The sequence below is a fragment of the Mercenaria mercenaria genome, chromosome 10 (assembly GCF_021730395.1).
Source record: "Mercenaria mercenaria strain notata chromosome 10, MADL_Memer_1, whole genome shotgun sequence".
Classification (NCBI taxonomy): domain Eukaryota; kingdom Metazoa; phylum Mollusca; class Bivalvia; order Venerida; family Veneridae; genus Mercenaria; species Mercenaria mercenaria.
Genome location: NC_069370.1, coordinates 51751196 through 51777415, shown reverse-complemented (window position 1 = coordinate 51777415; position 26220 = coordinate 51751196). Strand labels below are relative to the sequence as shown.

The 26220-nt window shown below is 35.9% G+C and overlaps 1 protein-coding gene across 1 annotated transcript; it reads left to right on the top strand.

The window, feature by feature from the left end:
- Nucleotides 1–21010: 21010 nt before the first annotated feature.
- LOC128546416 (uncharacterized) lies at nucleotides 21011–24594 on the top strand. The gene is made up of 2 exons (XM_053516912.1): nucleotides 21011–21652; nucleotides 24505–24594. The coding sequence occupies exons 1-2, from the start codon at nucleotides 21011–21013 to the stop codon at nucleotides 24592–24594; spliced, it is 732 nt and encodes a 243-aa protein (XP_053372887.1).
- The last annotated feature ends 1626 nt before the right edge of the window (nucleotides 24595–26220 follow it).

Here is a 26220-nt window from a genome sequence, read left to right as displayed (position 1 = left end):
TATTGGACTGGTATTAAAACGCCATTAAAGGTCCGATTCTCGGACTGAGTTCTGTCTATCAAATGACTAAAATGAATACACAGTCTTATTAATTGGACTCTGTTCATTAAAAAATATAAGACATATCGTAATAGATGTGAGAAAGCATCAAAGATAGTGAAAGAACTGTATCTTGAAATAAAAGGTCTAAAATTAAGGGGAAAACTTTCAAAAACTGAGTCGGGCAGACAAAACTGTCAGCGACGTGCAAACATAATTACTTCTTGTTATAATATATATTGTATGTACTTGAAAAACTGTATAAGTAAAAAGCATGAGCTAGGACAACAAATCAAAGCGCTAAATCGAGCATTTATTTTCAATGAAAATTGAATTATAAAGGTAAATATGGGGGATAATGACTTTTGGGCTTCTGTATATGATAAAAACTCTGTGAACGATGATGACTTTCAGAGGGAATTACAGCGATTAAGCACTCTTTTAACAAACGACTCACAACATACGATACTTTCGTGTGACAAGTGCAATGCAAAATTTAGTAAAAAATCAAATTTGAAACGGCACATTCAGAACAATATATGCAATAAAGATAAAGCCAGACATTCATGTTAACTTTGCAACAAAATGTTCACAAATAAAACAGATTACATGAAACACAAAAAAGAATCATATTCAACGTATGCATGTGAAAAGTGCAAATGTAATTTTTCAAATATTTTTAACTTAAACAGGCATGTAAAGAAGAAACCGTGTGTTCCTCTATCCAAAGAACATATTTGCAAAACCTGCAACAGCCGATTTTTTCAAAAGCACGCAATTTAAAAGTTCATCTTGAGAACGGCGTATGTAGCAAAGAGAAACTCATTTGTCGAGACTGTGGGAAAAACTTTGAAAAGGAATGGATTCTCAAAAGACACAAGGAGAATAGACTCTGCAAAACAGGAAAGTACCTAGTGAGAAAGGGAAACCGTAATAACCTAAATGGTGTTACAGACCATACAAATAAGCCAATTTGCAGCAAATGTCGTAAATCCTTTTCGTGCAAGTCATCTTTAACGAGATATATTAAAAGAAACTGATGTAGTAACATTTCAAATAATGTGTTCCAGTGCAATCGCTGTCAAAAATGTTTTCATCAGCCGTATACCTAAAACATCACCACGTCAGAGTACATAGAATCAGGTCTGAAGCATCTGTTAACAGGGCTGAAGCACATGACAGCGACATTAATTCGGAACAATGCAGCGACGTGGTATGTTGCCGTGAAGGTAAACATGGACAAAAGATATATCAACGGCGCGGTTGTAGACGAGGCCTCTCAAGTGTTAAAGTTCCTCACAAAGCCGGTTTTGTCTGAAGACACAACTAATGGTCAGATAGATGACGCACACCAGATAACGAATAGCTTTGATGTCTTTCGTAAAACGGGATTTAATTGGCGACTTAAACCTGCTGAGTTCATGGAACAGACAATACATACTAAAGTATAGACCATTAAGGAGATCATGCTTCAATTACGTCATACCACAGACATTGCTCCGAAAGAATTGCCTTCTAAATGTAACGGGACCACCAGCGCTGGATGGAGAATGTTTCCGCTACTCCATACTAGCTGCTCTTCATACTGATCCTGACCTGGTTGGAACTTTTCCATGGTCGGACCTTCATCAGCACAAAAGCACCCTGTCATTTGAAGGAATTGGGGGTTCTGGATGCCATATGCCAGTGACAAGTTTTCAAGCTTTTGAAGAGAAAAACAAGATCTCCATAAATCTGTATGGTGCCGAGGAAAAAATATTTCCCATTCACATTTCATCTAACCATAAAAGGTAAAGACATGTTGATTTGTTATTACTTCCGGAAAGAATAGGTGATGGGAATGAAAGCGGCCAGTTAGAAGAAATGGAAGACGTTAATTTTAATAGCATTGTCAGATCCAGAAAGCCACATTATTGTGCTATAAAATACCTGAACCGCCTCGTTGCATCCCAGGTCGCATACATGCAGAAGATGTTTTACTCCGAGGTATTCACAAGAGAGTATGCATGAGCACGAGCAAATATGTTCCAAAGGTGAAGATAATGTCGTCTGCGTGATGCCTAGCGTTAAGCAAAAATGGCTAAAGTTTAGAAACTACACACGAATTTTAAAGGTTAGTTTCGTAATCGTAGCCAGCTCTTCGTCTTACACTTGTCCGCTGTATGACAATGATGAAGACACAGAAGAATATAAAACCGCGAGAGGCGACTCGACCCGTGTGCATATTCATACCAGAGAATCAGTATTGATGATTCTCATCCAAAAGATCCCGTTTTCTACCGCGGTGACAACGCAGAAGATATATTTGAACATTTTTTGGCTGATATGGCAGCCGAAGAAACCGCAGTATTCCATATTCTTGAACAGACCTATCCAACTACGGTATGTAATGAAGGCCTTGATAATATGGAGGCGTCAAATGACGTATGATTCGTCTGCAGGGATCCTATTTTACCTGGTGAACGGATTGTTGTATACCTCTCTCATGTTAGCGGTAAGACATTAGTGCAATAACTGTTAATTAGCACTAGCGTTATTGGTGATTATTTTAATTTGTTAATGTCACTGTTTTAAAATTTAAGGTAAGGTCTAAATCAAATGCTTGAACTATTTTCACGTGACCATGCCCATATTCATTTATGCACAGCTTAAGTGGCAGTGTTCTGTTTTTGAAATATGTTCATACACGACATGCATAAATTTGGTCAGTGATTACTGTCTATTTTTGTTGCAGGGAAAATCAGAGGAAGGTGTCACAACGCGTGAAATCTGCGGCAGAAGGAAGTTAATTTTCTACCAATCGTGCTAGAGGTATATCATTAAGTAAATACAATTGGAGATAATTATCTTATTTCTATAGCAGATGTTTATAGGGTTTAAAATTTAACTCTAACATTGTAAGTCACGTTATTAAAAAACGATTAATGAAAATGACAATTCTGTTATGTATGAAATAATTTTAACATAGACAAGTACTTTTCTGAAAGCAACATTTCTATTGTACTCTTCAGAATTTAAGTAAACACGAAGGCAGACTAATAATTCATGTTGTTGGGAAATTTGGTGCCGAGTCTATAACAGTTATATCCCAGACAATTGACACATTTGTTTTAATATTTATCAAGCGTTGCCGCTTCATAGACTTTAGTCGATTTCTAAAGACTTCCTTAAACGACTTTATAGAAAGCTTGAGAAACAAATCTGGAACTGGAGCTTTTACCTTCACGCTTAGACAGATAACACAAGAACATATAGATGTAAGTATTCGGAGGCAGTATATGCTCTACGACTACTTGGATTGTCCTGAACGTCTATGTGAAACTGATCGCCCTCCTATATCTGCATTTAGCAACAGAATCGCGGAAACCAGTCTGACTGATGAAGAGTACAGTCAGATTCAAGAGATATGGTCATCAATTAAAAAGAAAAGCTTAGATGATTACCTAATAGAAAAAGTGGAAACTCCACAGGTTGCTCAACACGACGAAAACGAAAATGTTGCAGGCTCGGTTTGATTTAGCCTGTTCACGGACGGTAGTGGAAATGCCCTCTAGCCCCGGGTTGAGCAGAACGCAACATTAACACATGCTTAAAGTACAAAAACAATTTAGAGACATCCGCAAATGTGTTCATACGGCGGTGCACATGGAACCTTCAATGCGTGTAATTCCATGAAAAGCGGCCTAGGGTCCCCCGATAAAATAATGGATTTGCCCTAAACGAGAAAACAATGGGCAGAACTAATCAATCTGGAATTTAGAAAGGGGATCTGAGGTTATGGAGCCTGCATGTCACAGGAACTGCCAAAAGACAAAATTAAAAAGCAGTCACCATATCCATGGGGTGATTATACAATACCCAAAGCTATGAAAGCGTGAGTATTGGAACTACCAAGGCAGAAATGGTCATGCTGAGAAACTAAACAGTACTAATAACACGACATAAAAGTCATGCTGAAAGATCTGAGAAGATCGAAATATAACAGCCCTGATTGAATGTACGGGGAGACGTTTTACGGCCGCCACACGGCACAAACAACGCTGCTGTGATGATAAAATAGAAAAAGTTGAAACTCCACAGGTCGCTCAACACGACAAATACGAAAATGTTGCAGGCTCGGTTTGATTGAGCCTGTTCATGGACGGTAGTGGAAATGCATGCTGCCGTCCACGCCCTCTAGCCCCGGGTTGAGCAGAACTCAACATTTACACATTCTAAGAGTATAAAAAAAAACAATTTAGAGACATCCGCATATGTGTTCATACGGCGGTGCACATGGAACCTTCATTGATACACTAGCGTGTAATTGCATGAAAAGCGGCATATGCATGGTCCCCAGTTAAAATAATGGGTTTGCCCTAAACGAGAAAACAATGGGCAAAACTAAACAGTCTGGAATTTAGAAAGGAAATCTGAGGTTATGGAGCCTGCATATGACAGAAAATGCCAAAAGACAAAATAATTAAGAAAGCAGGCACCATATCCAAGGGGTGATTATACAATACCCAAAGATATGAAAGCGTGAGTATTGGAACTACCAAGGCAGAAATGGTCATGCTGAGAAACTAAACAGTACCAATAACACGACATAAAAGTCGTGCTGAACGACCTGAGAAGATCGAAATATAACAGCCCTGACTGAATGTACGGGGAGATGTTTTACGGCCGCCACACGGCACAAACAACGCTGCTGTGATAATAAAACAGAAAAAGAGGAAACTTCACAGGTCGCTCAACACGACAAAAATGAAACTATTGCAGACTCGGTTTGATTGAGCCTGTTCATGGACGGTAGTGGAAATGCATGCTGCCGTCCACGCCCTCTAGCCCCGTGCTGAGCAGAACTCAACATTTACACATGCTAAAAGTACAAAAACAATTTAGAGACATCCGCAGATGTGTTCATACGGCGGTGCACAGGGGACCTTCAATGATACGCTATCATGTAATTCCGTGGAAACCTGCGTATAACATTAAGCGTTTGCCCTAAACGAGAAAACAATGGGCAGAACTAAACAATCTGGAATTTAGAAAGGAAGTCTGAGGTTATGGAGCCTGCATATTACAGGAACTGCCAAAAGGCAAAATTAAAAAGCAGGCACCATTTCCAAGGGGCGATTATACAATACCCAAAGCTATGAAAGCGGGAGTATTGGAACTACCGAGGCCGAAATGGTCATACTGAGAATCTAAACAGTATACCAATAACACGACATAAAAGTCGTGCTGAACGATCTGAGAAGATCGAAATAATACCTCATTAAAAGATGTGTGTTGTTTGCAGATTTGGTAGAAAATTTCAGGAATGTTTTAATGAAAGATTTCTTCCTGGATCCCCTGCAGCACTACAGCCTACCGGGTTACAGCTTTGACTACTTCTTGTACAGTTCTGAAGTTACGTTGGATCTGATAACAGATGAAGCCATGCATAACACTATTCTGCATGCACTGGGGTGGGGTGGCTGGGGGGGGGGGGGGTGGTGGTGGTGCGTTACTGGTGTTGGATTCCCTCGACGTTGTACAGCCAATTCTCCAGACCTGTCTGGATTAGACCCTGATTCTCCTGTCAGCAAAACAGTATTTCTGGATTATAATTCTCAATACCCAAGCTGCATGACAGACTTTCCTCTTCCAGTATATGGTTTCCGCTATCACTGCGATTATGATATAGAAAGACTAGATATGACACAGGTTTCCAAGGATTCTGCGAAAGGCTAAATGCTCGTTGTTGATTTAGAGTACCCGGAGGTAAGAGAGATATTATAGGAACTTTATTTCTGTCAGTGTAAGATATAAATATATTTCAATTAGTGGACGAACACCATGCGCATTCCAATTATTCATAAATCATACTCTTCCGCATTCAAATGTAGTTCCGCATTAATGAATAATAAAAATGATATTTTCGGTAATTGAAACAGTGAAAATATTTTATTTCCAAAAATATATTCCCGTATTTTACTGAAAAGCTTTAAATAAAGCTGATCAATATCTTATTTATTATCATAAATGAAATTGTTCATTACAACGTTGCTTTTGTAATTAAAGGCGCCAGTGTATCCCTGTTATTTTTTTTCGTTTATCAATGTGGTATTACGTTGAAAGGTGATAAAAAGTTTAGTCAGACTCTCTTCGACAAATCGATTTTGTTTTGTTTTGGGTTTAACGCCGTTTTCAACAGTATGTCATGTAACGGCGGGCAGTTAACCTAACCAGTGTTCCTGGATTCTGTACCAGTACAAACCTGTTCTCCGCAAGTAACTGCCAACTTCCCCACATGAATTATCAAAGGTGGAGGACAAATGATTTCAGACACAATGTCTTTTATCAAATCGTCATGGAGAACATACGCCCCGCCCGGGGATCGAACTCGCGACCTCGTGATCCCACCAACGCTCTCCCTACTGAGCTAAGCGGGCAGGTCCGACAAATCGAGGTATGTAAAATTCAAACATGCTGCTGAATTTCTGCATTCCATTCGTCCTACACATGTGGAGAAGTTGTCACTTACATGTGGAGAAAGAGTGATTGTTGTTGAAAACCATGGTAAAAAGACTTAAACAAACCGTAGAAATACATATTAGTAATTAGATTCCTTACTTACATAACAAACATCTCTTACATGTAATTAATTAAAATTATTTGTTTGATTATTATGCTTGCATTACGGACTTTTAAAAACCTGACAAAATGCCCATACAGTCATAGAATTTTCCCAGTCCTACTAGCTTCTAGAATTCATGACATTTAGTTGCGGGAAGCGGAAGGAAGTCACAAATGAATTTGATGGGATGCTATACAAAAATTTAGCAAAGAACGTTTTCGGTAAATATATATTTTTCATTCAATAAGAAAACGCAACAATTGTATTCATTTAGTGTATGCATATTGAGGTAAATTGCAAAATATAATATATTGATTTGTTTGCATTACTGATTTGTTTTATCTATCTATTTAAATTGAAAGGTTTGTCGGATGAAATTTGCCTAATAATAATGCATACTGGAGAATATAAACAAAATAGAATATTCTAATTTTTCATCCATGTTACAGGTAAGATAATAGAGAACCAAAAAGAAACGGATTAATGTAAAAATCTGCACAAATGCCGAATATTTGGAAAATCTTGCTGCCGTTCAACTTTATAATGAAAAGGTGCTGTTGAACAAGCCTATCGCAATAGGTTTCTCAGTTCTTGAGTTATCAAAGCTCAGAATGTATGAGTTTTTTCATGACTTTCTTCTGAAAGAGTTCCCTACAGCTAGTGTAATAGTCTTAAGTTCTGACACGAACAGCTGGTTATTTAACGTGCAAGGCGTTGAAGACGTCGACCATATTTTCCTAAAAAAGAGTGATCTATTTGATTTTTCATCCTTGCCTGAAGGCCACCGTCTGAAAAATGACGCAAACAGGAAAGATCCGGGAAAACTTAAATTGGAAATGGGAGACAAAGAAATATTGGAATCCGTTGTTCTTTTGCCAAAGTGTTACTCAATATTGACGGACAATGGCACAAAAAGTGCACTTAAAGGGTGCCCCACCAGATTAACTCCTGAGCGATACAGACAGTGTCTAGAGCTGGACCAGTGTTACACTGGAAATCGCGCTTTACAAGAAATTATGGAAAGCCCTGTACCATGTCTAGCTGAACGTCGTATGCTTACCCCAATAGACACAAAAAGATTTTACTTTTCAAGCAACAGATCACTAAGCTACGGCCATTACAAAATATATCAAGGATAAACTAAACATACGAACTTGAGAATCGAATCTTTATCTTGCGAAAAACAAAACCTTCGTTTGTAAATAATGCCGCGGTTTTATCAAACTTACGTTCAGTTTATTTTGATGTTGTTTTCAGTGTATTCTTATATTATTGCCTTTTCTAATATTATTGCCTGTCAATTTTGATACTGTTTTCAGTTTATTCTGATTTTTTTTCAATGCATTAAAATATTGTTTTCAAATGTATTCATAAAAGAATATATGACATATGCATGTATATTAATATAATTGTCAATTATAATACGCATTAAGGATAAATATTTCACACCATTCAAGAATAAGTAGTTCAATGGGATGTTTCAATGGTTGTTTCTTTTTTTTCTGCTTATTTAGACATTTTTAGGGGGGAAAATATTACAATGCATTAGAACTATTTTTGTTTAAAAGCGAATATAGATAATCTTCAAAATGTTTACATGTTTGTATACTGATATATAACGATCAATTATCATCACGTGAAATTTTAAGACAAATATTTAACTCCATTAAAATACTACCAGCTTGTTTAGCCCGTGTTTTCATAAGTACTATACTGGGTATTTCAAACGGTTTCTGTTTTCTTTCCTATTTTGATATTTTGAAAAATAAAGATTACAGTGTTTATATAGTTGCTTGTTTTTTACAATGCATTAGAAAATGTTATGTATATAATGTAATTATCAATGACAATTAAACTGTTGTTAAAGGCAATATATATTAGACCTGTATTTATAAACGGAGCACGTAATTATGCTTTACATTAAATTGACGAATGAAATTTGGAGTTTTCCAATTGGTGCAATCAAATGAATTGCGAAAGTACATAAAGTAAATAAAAATAAATGAACGCTATCAGTTCTTAAGCATACGGACACTGAACGGAAATTAAAGATATTCTTAAATATTAGAAATGTATGGATAAAACGTGGAAAAAAGTAATTCTGTCTAAAGGTTAGATATACTACTATAAATATGTATATTGCTTATTTTATTATAAAAGACTTTACCAAGTGAGATTGCAACTTCTGTAGAATGCAATTTTTCAAAATATAGATCATTAAAACTAACGGAAAATGAGATTGAAATATTTTTAAAAAACGTGCTGTATCAATAAACAATATTGCAGACAGACTCCCATCAAAGGCAAAAAAGCGTTGGATTTTCGTACAGTTCAGGTTGGAAAAATGTCTGCAGACGAAGAATTGCTTCCATCCCTTGAGGTTGCAGAACAGGCTTGATACCGCAGTGATGGTTGGTTGGCCGCCGTGAAATTTCGTGATGTGCAGTGGGAAAACCTGAACAATGGTAAGTGCGTGCTTTTGAATATCTAATTCGTGAATAGACTATGAAATGGAAAGAGTAAATATTTAACCTGGATTTTCATATAATAGCTAATACATGTACCTACAAATTTCCCTTTTTATATATATGCAGGCATTCCTGCTCGAGTGACTTATGTGCCCACACCAGCTTCCAAGAAAATCAAGATTGAAAGATGTTAGACGACAAGATTGTATTAACGCCAATAACGTTGACTTACCTCTGTGCATATTAAATAGAATAACACTAGCTTGTGACGTCAAAAGCGCGTTGAGACTGTCACAAACGTGTACTCGCTTTAATAGTATTGTTAATTCGTGCGCTTTTTGGGAAAAGAAATTACTTTGGGACCATAAGTGTACGACCATGTACAATACAGATTATGAGACTAGATTGAGGCTTATGAAAAGCGTGTATCAGTCTCTTGTAGAAATGCCGCTAACTGAGTGAATTAGCTTGACATCTGATTTGAAATTCATATATTGAAAATAAAGGAAAAGTAAACATAAATATTATTTTTTATCTTCTTTAGTCCGAACAAATCTGTAGTGAAGCGTTACCTAATACTTCTTACTATTGTTAGGATGGACCGAGGGCAAAACGCTAAATAAGACAAGCAATAAAAGTTTACTATCTTTATTTTTACACACAACCAGGTGTAAAAGTATGTCAATATATATTAATACAACAATAATATATAACTATAACCATTCATTGACAAATACCTGTAATTTATGAGTATTGTTCATGCTAAATATATCTTCTTCTTCTATCTTATCTTATTCTATATCAATGTTATCTTCTCCAATTCAGATCAATCTCCAATCATCAACTGATAACGATTTAAAATTCGGACTATTTATATGAATGTTTTTGTTTACATTATGATTTCATTTGAAATTAGCGTTTCCCGTAAAATCTGGGTCGCCCTCTAGAATTCTGGGAAACAATATGGCGGACATTCATAACGTTGTTGCAGGAGCAACTTTATATAATTAATACAAGATAATACATAAATGTTTCAAATAGTAATTATGGATATTACTTAATAAAGTACATTTCTTAATGTTATTATCAATATGGTTACTAAATATTTTCCGAGAAGTATTATTTTTGATTGAAAGAACATTACATAAAGTAGGTGGGGAACTGATCACATCACTATAAACACAATTTGATTGGTTGGTTACTTCATACTCTTTCTCAAATACTGTTCAAATTTTTTCTCAAATTACGTTGAATCAAATTTATGCATTGCTTTCCATATATTATCCTTGGAAATTATATCAATGTTAGCAAAGAATAAATCCATGGCTGGTCCAAAAGTATATCTTACGTAAGTATATAATATTATGTTAAATTCTACGTGCAGTATATTGATAATACGAAGAGATGTTTAAAGATGTTCAAAAGATCACTAAGAGTAACGAAATGTGATTGAATATAAATTTAATTTATAATAACGTTATACCGGTACATTGCCATTATTATTATTTTTATTTATTTATGTGATAACGAATTAAACATTTTGTCATTTTTTTTCAGAAACCACGTTATTGAAATCCACGTTAAATATGTACACGGGAAAAGCAGATTTATAGATAAGAAATCTGCCTATTTATTCGTGAGAGCTGCGTTATCTTTTACAGGAAATGTTTGTATTTAGAGGGACCACTCATTTCCAAACTCTCGGTTAAATTCAATTTTGAAGAGTTCATTTTTCACGGGACTAGATCAACTAGGGAGAACAGTGCAAAAAGTAAAAGTGGTAGTCACGTGACTTTAGGACAAAATATGTCTATTTATTTGGATTCTAGCTGGCAATGCTTATCATTTGATCAAGGCATCCTTTAGAAAAGGTTGATTGCTTAGCATTTATCATGTGGATTGTATTTTTGTTAATATTTTTGTCTACCACCTTAAGTGTATATGGGGCACAGTTGGAAAAGACAAATTGTGAATGTATAGGTAATGCTGTTTTGTGCAGGTTACATACTAGTGGAGCACAGACCATTCTACTACCACAGTCATGCAGTAACGACAGTTCTTTCTGCAGTTGGTGATGGATATGTTACGGGAGTGGAAATAACCGATGCACAGTGGGTAAAAACGCTGAAGATGAACATTGTATTACCACGAACGACATCATCATGCACTGAAGCTACGAAACTGTTTAATACAAACAACGCAACGCTGAATGCACAGACATGCGCACACGTTACAAGTACGCAGCTTGTCGGTAAGCAAATTATCACTTTTTTATTATTATTATTATTATTATTATTATTATTATTATTATTATTACATTAGAATGAAATCAGTTAATATGGATGAAGGAAACAAATTTGAACATTTATTTGCCTGATTTCCTTTTTTTTAGAGAATACATTTTTTCCAGATGATTTACTTAGTTATGTAAGTGTCATGGGCATCACAGACATATAATTAGATTACCCATATTTTTAATTCCTAATTAAAATTCTAATTTATATTAGTCCTGTTTGGCGCCATATAACCTATACTGTGTTGGTTCGCCGTTAAACCCAAATAAATAAGTAAATAAATAATTTATATTAAAAATCAACATAATTATGTCTAAAAATTGAGTGCATAGAATTAATGCCAAATATAATTTAAAGATTTTAAATTATAACACATTTGTTGTTTTATAGTCACCAGAACTCAAACCTAGACCTCCAGTCCGCCCAGTTGATGATGATAATAACAATAACGACAACGATGATGATGCAGATGATGATGACGACGACTATAATGATGACGGTGCAGATGATGGTGATGATATCGATACAGACAGTGATGATAATGATGATGATGATGATGATGCTACCACGACATTCAGTAATACAACTATATGGACAACAGTAAACACAGACGGCAGTCAACCGGTGATAGGTAATTACTTAAAGTATTGTTACTATCATTATTATCATTGTTGGTATTCTTTTTTCTATTTTTTTTATTATAAGTTTTTCAAAGTATTTTCCACAGTATCATATGTTTAAGCTTTAGATAATTTCATTATGATAGCAAAATCATTCATTAATTCATTTCAATTCAGTTATCTGTGGGCATGCAGTCGTAGCGGGACTTTTGGTTTTATTTGTGGTCATCATATCTGCAGGTGGCGTTGTAGCGCTTCTCGCAATTCGCTACAGACGCCGACGTAGGGAAGATAAGAACAAGAACGCAGTTCAGTCTAACGAAGTTTCTTCGACAACTCGCACTACTCGCGTTGGATTCACATCCAGGACACCAAGGAGGAGGTCGACTTCCCTTGAGTCTATTACACTGTTCACAGTAAATGAACACACGGACTAAATGTGTTGTTCTTGTGTTGTTGTTTTTTTTTTTGCAATATGAGTATCCTAAATTATTATCGAAAGCTGGACCCTGTTCCTTCTGACAAGGATGAGGGCTTAACGGAATTACTAGGCCCTACTATGCTAAAAGAGGTTAATGCTGAAATGCGGAAAATATCGGACTCTCCAGAACCCAGTTCAAGGAAGAAAGTGAAGTACAATGTGTATTCTCCGAAAGATAGGGCGGACATTGGCAAATATTGTCTTGAAAATGGACCTTCAAAGACGGTGAAAAAATTTAGTGATAATTTTCCGAGGTTAAATGAGAGCTCTGCCGGGTACATGAGAGACAAATATAAACTTGTAATGAGTGATAGAAAACGTAAGTTGGACTTTGATGAGGTCGCTGAGATTCAGCCGAAAAAAATGGGAGGGCCGCTAACGCTAGGCTCAGACCTGGATGAGAAGGTGTAGGCCTATGTTAAGGTCATAAGACAGAATGGATCTGTAGTTAACAGTTCTATTGGGAAATCATTAGCCAAAGGTGTCGTTTCTGCAACTGACAGATCACTGCTGATTGAAAACGGCGGCATGATGAACATATCGAAATCTTGGGCCAAGTCACTTTTGCGGCGCATGAACTATGTTAAGCGAAAGGGAAGCACTGCTTGTAAAGCAGATAAAGTAGAGAACTAGTATAATAGCCTCGTAATTTAAACGCCTGCTCCAGTCCTATCTTTTAACCTTAAATTGTCACTGAAAAAGCACGAAAATCCTGACTATGAACAGTGACGCCTGTCAAAATAGACTCTCGGGTTTAACACCTTATCGTATACGTTGTCTTACGTTCTTTATTCTTCCACAGGTGATTTTCTTCCACCGCAAATCATCTTCACTGGTAAAACTACTCGATGTCTACCAAACTACAAGTTTCCTAAAACCTGGGACATCACATATACAGAAAATCACTAGGCCAACTCTCAGACACAGCTGAGTTATGTTGACAATATCATATTACCTTATCTAAGCGCGAAGCGCAAAGAACTTGGCCTGCCTGCAACATCCAAAGCGTTGAGCAGTTTTGATGTGTTCCGTGCGCAAATGACTGAGCCTTTCCTCGAACACTTGAAGAAAAATAACATTGCAGTTGTATATGTGCCAGCCTGCTGCACAGATCGCCTACAACCTATGGACCTGTCTGTGCAGAAGACTGTCAAGTCAAACTTAAAAGTTCTTTTGAAGACTGGTATTCAGAGCAAATTGTAAAACAAATCAGGAAAAATGGTCCCGATGACATTGAGCCTGTACAGCTTCGGTTAAGCACTATGAAAGAGCTCGTTTCGAAATGGCTTGTTAAACATGAATGGTCTTAATGTAAACCCTCTACCAAGATTGTTAGAATTATTCCGGTTCGTCAAAAAAATGACAGCCATGACAGCCAGCGGGCGTGGTTACTTTTCCCTATATGTGTTAAGTTGAAACTTAAAAAAGATCTTGTATTAAATCGCTGCCCTGATTTTAAAATATTTTGACACGAATGGTCATTGTGTGACCCTCTATCAAGACTGTTCAAATTATTTCGAATCATGAAAAAAAAAACAAAAACGGCCAGATGGTGTGGTCACTTTTCCCTCTATGAATACAATAATAGAAACGTAAAAGATCTCTTTGCATGAAACTACTGGGCCGATTTTAAAATAATTTAACACAAACGGTCCTTGTGTTACTATGTACCAAGATTATTCAAATTATTTTAGTTCGCCAAACAACGTGGCTACCAGGGGTCGTGGTCTTTTTTCTCCTATATGTATATAATGGAAATTTTTGAAATCTTTTTTTGAAAATGCTTGCCCAGTTTCAAAATAATATCACATAAATGGTTCTTGTGTGATCCTCTACCAAGACTGATAATATATTTTTTTCGATTCGTGAAAAAATATGACGGCCAGAGGGTGTAGTCACTTTAGTTTTGAAATGATTTCACAAAAATGGTTCCTGTGTAACCATCTACAAAGAGTATTCAAATTATTCACACTGGCCATAGCTTTATCAGATCAAGTGGTTCAACGTTGTTTGAGCGGTGAATTTTACCCCGATCAGATGGAGAAATATGGCCGAATCTACAAATTTCCGGTGTTGTAAGTATGATTTAAAGGAATTTCTACCCGTTAAATAACGAATCAAATGAAACCGATGGGTGCACCTGGAGCGAAAATGTGTCTATATTTTAGCACATGTGTCTATTTAGCTGAGGTTTGTGCCGTTTATTCAAACACTTCTGTACAGTCCGGCGGGGGAAGGAGATTTTTGACAGTTTTTGACAATATTGCCTCGAATATAGTGTTTATCGGGAGCAAGTAACTGTTAAAACACTTTTTATGTAAAGGACTACCTCTTAAAACAAAGCGTGTGTATTTTCATAGAATTATTCAGGGTTGTTTCTGAACAATCGGCCGAAAACATAATGCAACGCCGTTTCGAGTGGATACCGTTCTGTGTCTTACTTGCGTACTTATCCGTCTTAAAACAGTCATTAAAGGCTAACAATGAATAAATTTAGTGACTTTTATATCATTATAATGATCCCGCCGTTTCTAATATATTGTACTAAATATATATAATACATTTTTATGCTCGCTTCACATTTAACATATTTTTGCGGACTTGTCAAAAACATCAACATAAAAACATAAAGCAAGGGTGAACATCGAACAATATCATTAAGTAAGTAATAGTAATAGTTCGTAAAAACAAGAACCAGTTCATGGACATTTATCTCATCCACGAATGGTACTAAACAGCATGCCAAAAGCGGGTTGACTCTTTATGAGGATTGTTCAAATACGAATGCATCTGAGCACATAAAAATGTATCCTTGATAGATTTCAATGAAAATTTTATTTGGTCCCCTGGAAGTATTCACCTTCAACAGATTTGCAAAATTTCAGTCTTCTAATCCAATCCTTGAAGCCTTTTTCTTAGTATTTTCTAGGTATACTATGAAGACACTGGAATATTGCAGAACCGAGGTGTTTGCGCTGCACAAAGTTTCGACCAGAAAGGTATTTTGCGCCTTGGGAACAAAAAGAAGTCACACGGGCAAGGTCAGACGAATAAGGAGGGTGACGAAGGGAGCACAACAACCTTTTCCTGCTTCAGAAAGTCTTGTACAATAGACGCCTTGTGCGATGACGCGTTTTCATGTAGTCTGACATTGGCCAAACCAGTTGCGGGTCTTCGAGTTTTGAAATATTTCTTTAGTTTTCGAAGAACTTTAGTGCAGTGCATGATCTTTTGCCAGACTTTGTTGACCATATTTTGTTCTGAATCTTTCGTTTGGGCTCAAAAAAGTGAACCAATGTCTCGTCACCAGTGACGACATTTGCGAAAGATCGTGCATTGTAATTTGGAAACTGTTTAAGCAACAAGTTTGCGCATTGCACGCATGCCCTTTTCTGCTCGTCTGTCAACAGATGGGGAATCCATCTAGCACAGATCTTTCTCATTTTCAAATTACGTTTCAGAATTGTATGAGCTGCTCTTATGAGATGCCAACCATACTAGCTATTTGTCTAGCGGTGTATCTTGCATCAGTAGCAACTATTTCTTTCACTCTAGCAACCATCTTGGCAGACGTTGCTGTTTTCGGCCGACGGCCATGTGGTTCATCTTCTGTTGAAACTAACCAACATTTGAATTTCTTAAACCAACGAATATATGTCGAAAAAGATATTTCATTATGCCCATAAACAGAACATATATCATTAAAAATGTCTTTACATCCTACGCCAAGAACACAACGATTCTTAATACAGGACCGTACGGTGTACGCTGACCTTCTTCCAACCATTTTTGTATTAGTATACACGAGTAGGCAATGTTAGCGAGCGATAGACACAGCTAAAGTGAACGGATTTTAATGGGTGTGGTATCAATGTTTAAATGAACAAATAAAATACAGACACCAATGAAAGAAAATAAACGGACTAGCAATACTAAGAGAGACGTGTTACAGTTGTATTATTTAACTGTCTCCAACAAAACTTTTTTTTCATTGGTGTCTGTATTTCATTTGTATTTTAATTTTTAAACGGCGACCGTAGAGTTTTATTACATCGTTTCTGTTTTATGGAGGACCAATAAAATCTTGCCTTTTCCCAGGCCAATTTTAACGGTCTCTTTGATTTATCTCTCTGAAAATAAATGAACGTTTCACCAGGAATATGAATGAAAATATATACAAACAACTGATCAATACTTTTATCATGGACCAAACTTTATTTAAGTTTGTATGAACAGCTTAAATGCACAACAAATCAGTAATGAAATTGCAATGTATTGGTTTTAAGGGACTGAAAGTAACCAACTGTAACTATACTGATTCAAAGAGTCAACCCGATTTTGGCATGCTGTTCAGTACCATTCGTGGAGGAGAAAAATATCCGTGAACTGGTTCTTATTTGAACGAACTAATACTATTATTTACTTAATGATATTGTTCGATGTTCATCCTTGCTTTATGTTTAATTTATGTGTTGATGTTTTTTGACAATGTCCGCAAAAATATGTTAAATGTTAAGCGAGCATAAAAATGTAAAAGTACAATATATTAGAAATGGCGGGATCAATATGATGATATAAAACTATCCAAATTAATTTATTCATTGTTAGGCTTTGAAAATAATGACTGTTTTTAAGACGGATAAGACTTCGCAAGTAAGACACAGAACGGTATAAACTTGATTGCGTTGCATAGCGACCCACTCGAAACGGCGTTGCATTAGGTTTTCGACTGATTGTTCAGAAACAACCCTGAATAATTCTATTAAAATACACACACCTTGTTTTAAGAGGTAGCCCTTTACATAAAAAGGGTTTTAACAGTTACTTGCTCCCGAAAAACACTAAATTTGAGGCGATATTGTCAAAAACTGTCAAAAATCTCCTTCCCCCGCCGGACTGTACAGAAGTGTTTGAATAAACGGCACATATCTCAGCTAAATAGACACATGTGCTAAAATATAGACACATTTTCGCTCCAGGTGCACCCATCGTTTTCATTTGATTCGTTATTTAACGGGTAGAAATTCCTTTAAATCATACTTACAATTCCAGAAATTTGTAGTATCGGCCATATTTCTCCATCTGATCGGCGTAAAATTCACCGCTCAAACAACGTTGGAACCACTTGATCTGATAAAGCTATGGCCAGTGTGTTATTTTGGTTCGTCAAACAACATGGCTGCCAGAGGGCGTGGTCATTATTCCTTACTTTGAAAAGTCTTCTTGACAGAAACTTAAGCAATTGCCTAGCTAAGTCTATTATTTCAAATGCTTTTTTTGCTCTTTATGCGTTTTTAATGTTGACCTTTTCATCTTTTTCATAACCGCATATGACTGTTTCATAGATTAAAACACAACAATTCTAAATTTCACAGAAAATATAAATAAGGAATATACTTGCGCAAATACTTAACTTCGCTATTTCGTGCTTAAAATAGAAATATCATATTTTCGCGACTGAAATAAATACTGCAGACAAAAATTACTAACAATGTAATCCAGCTATAAATACATTGTTATAGAAAAAATCAACATTAAATAATAATAATTTGAACAGTAGCACGATTTTAAAATAACAAAGTAATTACTTAAGACTTTTTTTCGTGAAATTGGAGCCTGGGACTCATGAACTGACCAGGATTAGGAAGTAAATAGACTGACAATTTATACATATACACTGTCTATAAAATCATATGTAATATTAATAATGATTGTTTTCATCGTATGTTAAAACTACAATTATTTCTAACTTCATAGCTTATAAAATAGAGCTGAAAAAATCAAATTATCGTTTTAATTTCGACTCTTTTGTTAACGGACGATGCAGTCGTAAATTTTAGCTCAGCATAGATGAGCACTTGCAGCAAGGAGTATAGTTTAAAAACTGCGCTCTCGGGGAAACATATAACATAGTTTATCATAAATGAAATGAAACATGAAGTATTTACATTTTATTTAAGGTGTATATCATCGGTGGTAAAGAAACAACATCTGTACCGATAATCTTTGTTCTACCGTACTGTCCCGTACGACAGCTAGAATACTCACAATATTCTCAAAAATCTCTTCCTTTAAAAATGAATGTCATTTGTGAAGAAGTGAAATAAGCAATTGCCGAAAACTAAGTTTAACATACTTAAATTTTGGCACTATGGCATATGTTGCAAAGGCATCAAAACGAAGATTTGTCACAGATATTTAAAAATGCTAAGATTATAAAGGCTCTGAACTGTCCGAAAAAGTAACACCTTTATGCAATCCTTTTCCGAAATTCAACAAATACATCAGTAATTTGACATTTGTTTTGTAGAGTAATTTACAAATTTTAGTTAAAACAACCCTTTCTTTCTATGATTTGAAGTTGTTTGACATTTTTTCTCAAAATGTTGGGGCTAACCGTCAAAAAATAATAAAACGGAATATGTCATCACATGAGACACTTGCTAACCTGTTAAATAAAACAGATAATGCTCGACTAAGCTGTTTACTCTCCAATCCATGACACGATCATTGTACTTTTGTTACATGTAACATGATTGCAAGTCTTATTTAATTAATGATATATTTTACTGTGCATTGTCAAAATGGTTCAATAATTTTATAAGAATCAGATAAAGAGATTTTAATAAGCGTGTTTTAAGAGCACCATTAACCGGTTTAAGATCCCAGCGGTGTTGTATTGTTTTTGTTACAGACCGTACCAATGCGGCGCTCTACGGTGTGCCTTTCTTTGCTCTTTTTGTCCTCGTGTGTTTTATTTGTGTGTTTTTTTTGTATGTGTTAGTCATGTGCACTTGAGTTGCGGTATGGGGAGGCTGCATTTTAGAACGTGGCTTTTCCTGTTGGATATTCATGCTTGTTTTCATTAATTTAACAGATTTCCTCAGTATTAGGTGATTTCGTGTATAACATAGAAATTCGAAGAATTCTTTTTGAAATCCAAAAATTAAATAAAGGCAAGACGTTAACATTGAATCAAATTTGCATGTGGCAAAAATTATTAAAGCAGAGCTTAAAAGTTCTAAAAATATCACTGAATTACCTATAGTACAGCTATTTTGAGTAAAGTTAAGTAAACTTGAAAATAAGCCATACCTACCCTATGTTTCATTATTAATTGCCCATTATATTATATATATATGAAAAACACAATAATAATTATCATACGGAAAACGTTGTATTCTTTGTCTCCATAGTATCTTCAGATAGAGTGATGTCGAACACAGCAGCAGTCGTTAAAACTTCTCGCATGCTTGGCTTACCGGTACTTTCCGGTCTTTTGGTGTTATGGAATCTATTCAGTGTTACTGTATAATAGAGTCCCACTTCAGCCACTGCTAGGCGGAGTAAGAGGTGCTGCACATTCCGTTATCTCTCATGTATAGACTCAATAAAACAGTCTGCTATTATTTTGACCGGTAACGTTCTATGGCAATGAATCTTCTCATACATTTTATTCCATGTTTTATACATGATACATAAAAGGGATCGAAATGTTGAAATGTTTTATTATTTTTTTGATAATTATTTTCTGCTATATGAGCCAAAATATTCAGACTTGGGTTACTGTGGAGACTTTTTCGGGTCTTAATTACGCTCTTACATTGCTAGGTTTTGTAATTTACGGACACGTAATGATGCGGTTTAATATCTTGTTTACGTGTAATTTCCTTTATACTATTTTTTTTTTGGGCCCCTTGCCGGCGGGGGGATAGAAAATGCTGGCTGTATCTCCATGCAGAGGGGTACGACTCCCCCGAAAATGGAGCCACCTGTTTGCCGTGGGTGGCGACCCGTAAGCCGGAGAGGAGGGTCCTGGATGTTGAGGCGCCCATATCATCCCGGGGAGATGATGCGCACTTGTTTGCATGTGCGCATCTTCTTCCCGGGATGTGGGTGCCAATACACATCTTTGGCCTCTAATTCGGTGTAGACGTTCTGGCGGTCGTATTGACCCGATACGATCAATCGGCTAGTCATGCCAAGCCCTAGGGAATCTCACATTTACGTTTACATTTTCTATTGTTTATTTCAAACTGCATCTTCATGTGATCATTTTTATATTTTCACAAACATAATTTTGAAACAAAATACGTTACACAAAACCTGTCTTTGCTCTGCTCTATTGTCACATTTTACTGCGCTGAACAAACTTCATATTACGTTCACACAAATTTATTTAACAATATATTTTCATATGTACTTCAGTCTATGTTTCCTAGAAGGCGGTGGCTTAGGGCCAATCGGGTGTGTAGAGTAACAATCCCTTGAATCCCATGTTTGCTTTTCTGCAATATAGCTGGTGATATGAACAAGATTGTAAAATACCTGGCCGAGTATATCACTACAGTATCCTTAACATGTATGAGCTGGACATCCGCTCTGTTTTCATGTTCCCTTGTTGGACTCCGCGGGGGGTGGGGGCTGTGAGTGACGAATTTTAATATTTCAGTATGGAAAATCAAAATAAAAAACGACCGCATACCGAAACGGATTCTGACGGCATGGAAGGTGAAAATTCTCATCAACCTCTCACATCAAATACGGCATTTCCAAGATTTCTTCTCATTCAAACAAATATCGAAGATTTTAAAATGACAAGTATCTCACCGTTTGCAATTGAGAAAACTATAGAAAGTATAGCTGGTGTTCCTAAATCAGTTAAAAAGTTGCGTACTGGTGATCTTCTCGTTGAAGTTGACAGAGCAGCACACGCTAAAAATCTACTTGGCATTACATCCTTCTTTAACCATCCGTGTAAATGTATACCGCACCGTACTTTGAACTCCACAAGGGGGGTCATTCGATGTCCCGATCTTGCTGGGGTATCAGAGACGGAGATTGTTAAAGAACTTACTGCTCAACACGTGACAGCTGCGAGACGTATCAAAATAAAAAAATTAGGGAAAGAAATCCACATCAATACTATCATTCTAACATTTGGCATTCCATTCCTACCTTCTGTTATAAACATTGGCTATCTACGTACAAATTTTACTATTTACATACCAAATCCTCTTCAGTGTTACAATTGTTTCAAGTTTGGCCACAACGAAAACACCTGTAAAGCTGAACATATTTGTCCAAAGTGCTGCCGGGATGGATACTCTCACGAACATGACACCTGCAAGTATCCAATGCGTTGTGTGAATTGCGGCGAGCCGCATTCAGCCAGGTCTCGAGACTGCAAGACATGGAAGATTGAAAAGGAAGTTCTCCATGTCAAATTCGCACAGAGCATTGGATTTCCTGAAGCTAGACAAATTGCCAATGCTAAATTCGTATCTCCATCACTGACATCGACAGATTCTTCCATAACAAAATCTAGCTCAAACAAATCAACTCAATGTATTGATGCGTCTACGCAGACTGATTCTGTGCGTGTCCCAACTGTTCAAACCGAAAAGCCAAATGTTGCTGCAAAACCTGTCCAGAAACCAGTAGTTCAAAATGCAGCTGCTAAACCAAGGCTGCCACCAGCTGTACAAAATGTTCCAAACTACGCAAATTCGCAATCGTCAAAGCAAAATGTTACATCAAATTCTAATCAACGTGGGGTGAGTCAAACACCCAGACAAAAAATTGACTTGAAAACTGATTGGCTTGGAAAACGGTCAAATGATCCCATACAAACCCATAACCGGTTCCCTCTTGATATGAACCGCTTGACGGATGATGACGATCCGCCATTATCTGCTCCGTCCAGTTTAACTAGCACAAAGGAGGGGGAGATCAAAAGGTTCCCTTCTGAGTCAATGCAACACTAATACTTTAAATTTCCAGTCGTTCAATTTTTGTTTACCATTGTAAATGGAAAGTAAAATTATCCAGTGGAATTGCCGTGGAAAGCAAATTATAATGAAATTCTCCTTCTCTTATCAAAATATAATCCTTCACTTATGTGCCTTAGTGAAACGTTTTTAAAGGAAACGGATAAAATAGCTTTCAAAAATTATTCAGTGTATAACTTCATAAATACTAACACTGACAGAGCTTCTGGTGGTACATCTATTATTATTAATAATGCATGTCCGCACAGACAAATTGTTCTAAATACAAGTATTCAATCAGTTGCAATGAACGGTACATTGCATCGACCAATTACTATCTGTTCGATTTACATACCTCCCAAATTTAAACTAAATCTTGAAGATCTTGATGATCATATAAAACAATTACCACAACCTTTTTTGCTTATGGGAGATTTTAATGGTCATCAGGAATTTTGGGGCTGTTCTGACAGCAACACTAGAGGTCAAATTATTGAAACTTTTATAGAAAGAAATGCCCTCTGTTTATTAAATGATAAATCAAAAACATATCTTCATCCTGCAACAGGTAACTTTTCTTCGCTTGATTTGACAATTTGTCAACCGAACATCTTTCTTGATTTTGAATGGAAAGTTCTGGATGACTTGCATGGTAGTGACCCTTTTCCAATTATTATTTCAAATACTTACAGCTTAAACTCATATATATATACAGATATGTCAGGAACAAAATGAAACAAAATCTTACACAAAACAGTACCGCAACTTATCGACTGTAGCTAAATAGATAAGCAAACAAATATTAGAGTATCTTCTCTTGTGAAAATTAAACATTGTAGAATTTATTACATAACAAAAATCAAGAACTATAGCGTGCGCGCGCGCGCGCGCGTGTGTGTACGTGTATGTGTCTTTCTCTCTCTCTCTCTCTCTCTCTGTGCGTGCATGCGTGAGTGTGTGTTTGTTGCGTTGGTATACTTTACGTAGCGAGGTAAATCATTGAATTACACACATACATACCGAGGTATATGTCCCATTACCTCGGTATGTTAACCTCTGAACATGCGTTAAAGGACATGCCGATTGCGTCTATAGGTGTTAGATGGAAGCTCGCTATAACGTTGAAAAACCTATGTACGTCAGAAAGATGGGGTACCTCATGATGTTGATGTGTGTGGGTCCTCTGAAGCTACATTTGTTGCAGACACACACACGAAAACACACACCAAACGCATATGTACCTCGGCAAGATTACCTCGTAATGTGAGGTATACCATATGCTTGTGCATGTATGCGTGCTGTGGGTATCGTTTTGCGGAGGCTTTGCTTTTGGAACATGGCATTCCCTGTTTGATATATGTCCTTGTTTGTTTAGGTCGTTTTGGGACAAAAGTGAACCTTCTCCTTAATTATAACAGATCAACGGTATGTAGAAGGAAAAATTCTTGTAATATTTCACCGGCGTTCTTGACATTGATGTTTTTATCTAATAAGAGTGATAAGAGTGACAAATTCAAAATATTTGGAAAAAGATTTGTGATATAAAGGAGTAATTTAGACATATACTAAAATGTTTATGTAGCAATCAACAAAATACGACAAAAATGGATGTGATATTCCTTTTTTACAAAAAAAAAAAAAAAACAACAAAACAACTGAGAGTAATTTATTTGCTTCAAAATCAAAGTACTTTCATAATTTAAGTAGTTTAAGTTGCATTTTTGACAGTCAGTATTAAAACTTCTTTATTTGCTTTTTCGGAGACATAATACACATATAGTTTTCTTTACAATGTTTTGTCCTAGTTTTCGTCATAGATTTGCATACATCGGATGACTTCTGTTCTGTAAGGGAGTTTGGACGAAACGAATTGAAGAAAAGCAAGAAAAGGTCTGTAGAGAAAAAGATAAGTACAACAAAGAAACAAAGATCTCTCACAAGCAACAGAAAGTTAAAGAAAATATATTTTGAAAATAACTTCGCAAACAATGTACACAGTGTCATAAATACAGACCCCAGTCATCAAGCTGATTACCGTATTATAAGCCTTTCCTACAGCAGTCGCGAGGAGTTGCAAAAAGTGCAACCTGTTGCAAATCATGTTTAAAATTTCTTATGTTGCATATAGTAATTATCCTTCTACCTGAATCCAAATCTTCTGAAACATTAGGGCCAATTTGAGCTCCTGGCGGAAGTTTATTGTCTCTTGTAACGCATTATCTCCTTAGCTTATCAAAGCTGTGGCAAATGTATTCATGCCAGGTCCAGAATTTTATCTGAAGGAAGAGGGCTATTCCAATACCAAAGTCTCCTCTTAGAGCAATATATAAAAGGCATATATATTCCTTCTGCAGCGTTAGGCAGAAAATGCCAAAATAAAGTGCTTAAATTATGAATTGTAAGTAATTGTGAGTAAAAACACGGCATTGCACTTTTTAAAAACTTTTTGGTTCTTTATTCTGGATAAAGTAAGCAATACTTGCACACGAAAATCAAGAGCATTCAAATTTTGAGAATAAAATGCCGGGATGACAAAATGTGGCTGAGAATCAATTTTATTTAATATTTAACAAATACGTATATAATAATGTTGAACTTAAATGCCGTTAACAAACAACCATGGTGCTACGATCTAAACTTTTATTTTTTGCTTTTCCTTAAAAGATTTATTTTAGTATGACAGTTTCAAATGGTGTCACCAATATTCAAAATATCTTCGGCTGTACATGTACTTGTTGATTAGACAACATCTGTCAGATAAGAGACTATTATGGGAAGTACAGAAAGTATGGCCACGACCTTTAAGTCCAGAGTAGGTCATTGTTAGGTGTTATTTTGATTTATCATACGTCATACTAATTCCCCATTGATTTAAAGGTGGTTAATCAAACTTTAACAACTGATCACTGTATTTGTTGTTCCCACGGATCTTACTCTTACCTTTTTGATACACTGACGAGATATGAAAACGCACCACACATATGCCTGAATATATTTTTACTACAAAAAGCATCACCTTGAAATATTCAACACATACATATCTCGATTTTTTGTATCAAAAATATATTCAAGAAGAACGAAGCAACTGTACGGTTAAATACTGAAGTGATGTGATGCCAGTTTTCATAGTAAATACTGAAGCGTTTTTTCTATGATGTGGCATACAGTACCTAAATTTTCGCTTAAACAGTGAATCTGAATTAACTTTATCAGATCTTAAACATTTTCTGATGTCATACAATATGCATGACATCCTTTTTTTGCATTGAGATAAGTTTTCCCGCAACTATTCAGTTATAATTGGGGATTAAATATTTATCAATTGCTTGATATGCTGAACTATATGCAAGAGCGACTACATGGAAATTAAATAGGAACTTTCTGGAAATTTTCAATAACATATTTCAAAATGATAAATCAAGACATAAGAATAATTATACCCAATCTGTAATGTTTTATATAAGCTACCAACGTTATTTCTTCAATTCATAATTTTCAATTATAGGTTCCCTCTCTACATAAGTACATGAGAAGAACGCTATTCTCTTTACAGCATCAAAACCAACCATTCATGCATATCCAATATTAAGCTAGCATTTAACGAACGATCAAACACCGGTTTTAGCTTTTACTTTTATTTAAACAGATGTTGAAACATTTCACCACTAGATGCTTGTTCACTTTATATATTATTATAAAAACTTCATTTCGCACGATACATTTCACGTATTTACTTTGCACTTGTGGTTTAATGATAACTGAACACGCTTTAATCATACATAAGGCACCCATATTGCTGTTTCCACCCCCCACCCCAAAAAAGAGTTGTTTTTTTTTTTGTGTCCGTTTTACTGAGTGACACTGAAATTCACATTTAGTACTGAAAAAAATGTTGCAAGAGCTTGTGTACTAGAGCATTACTTTAAGGATGTACGAGCGAATTT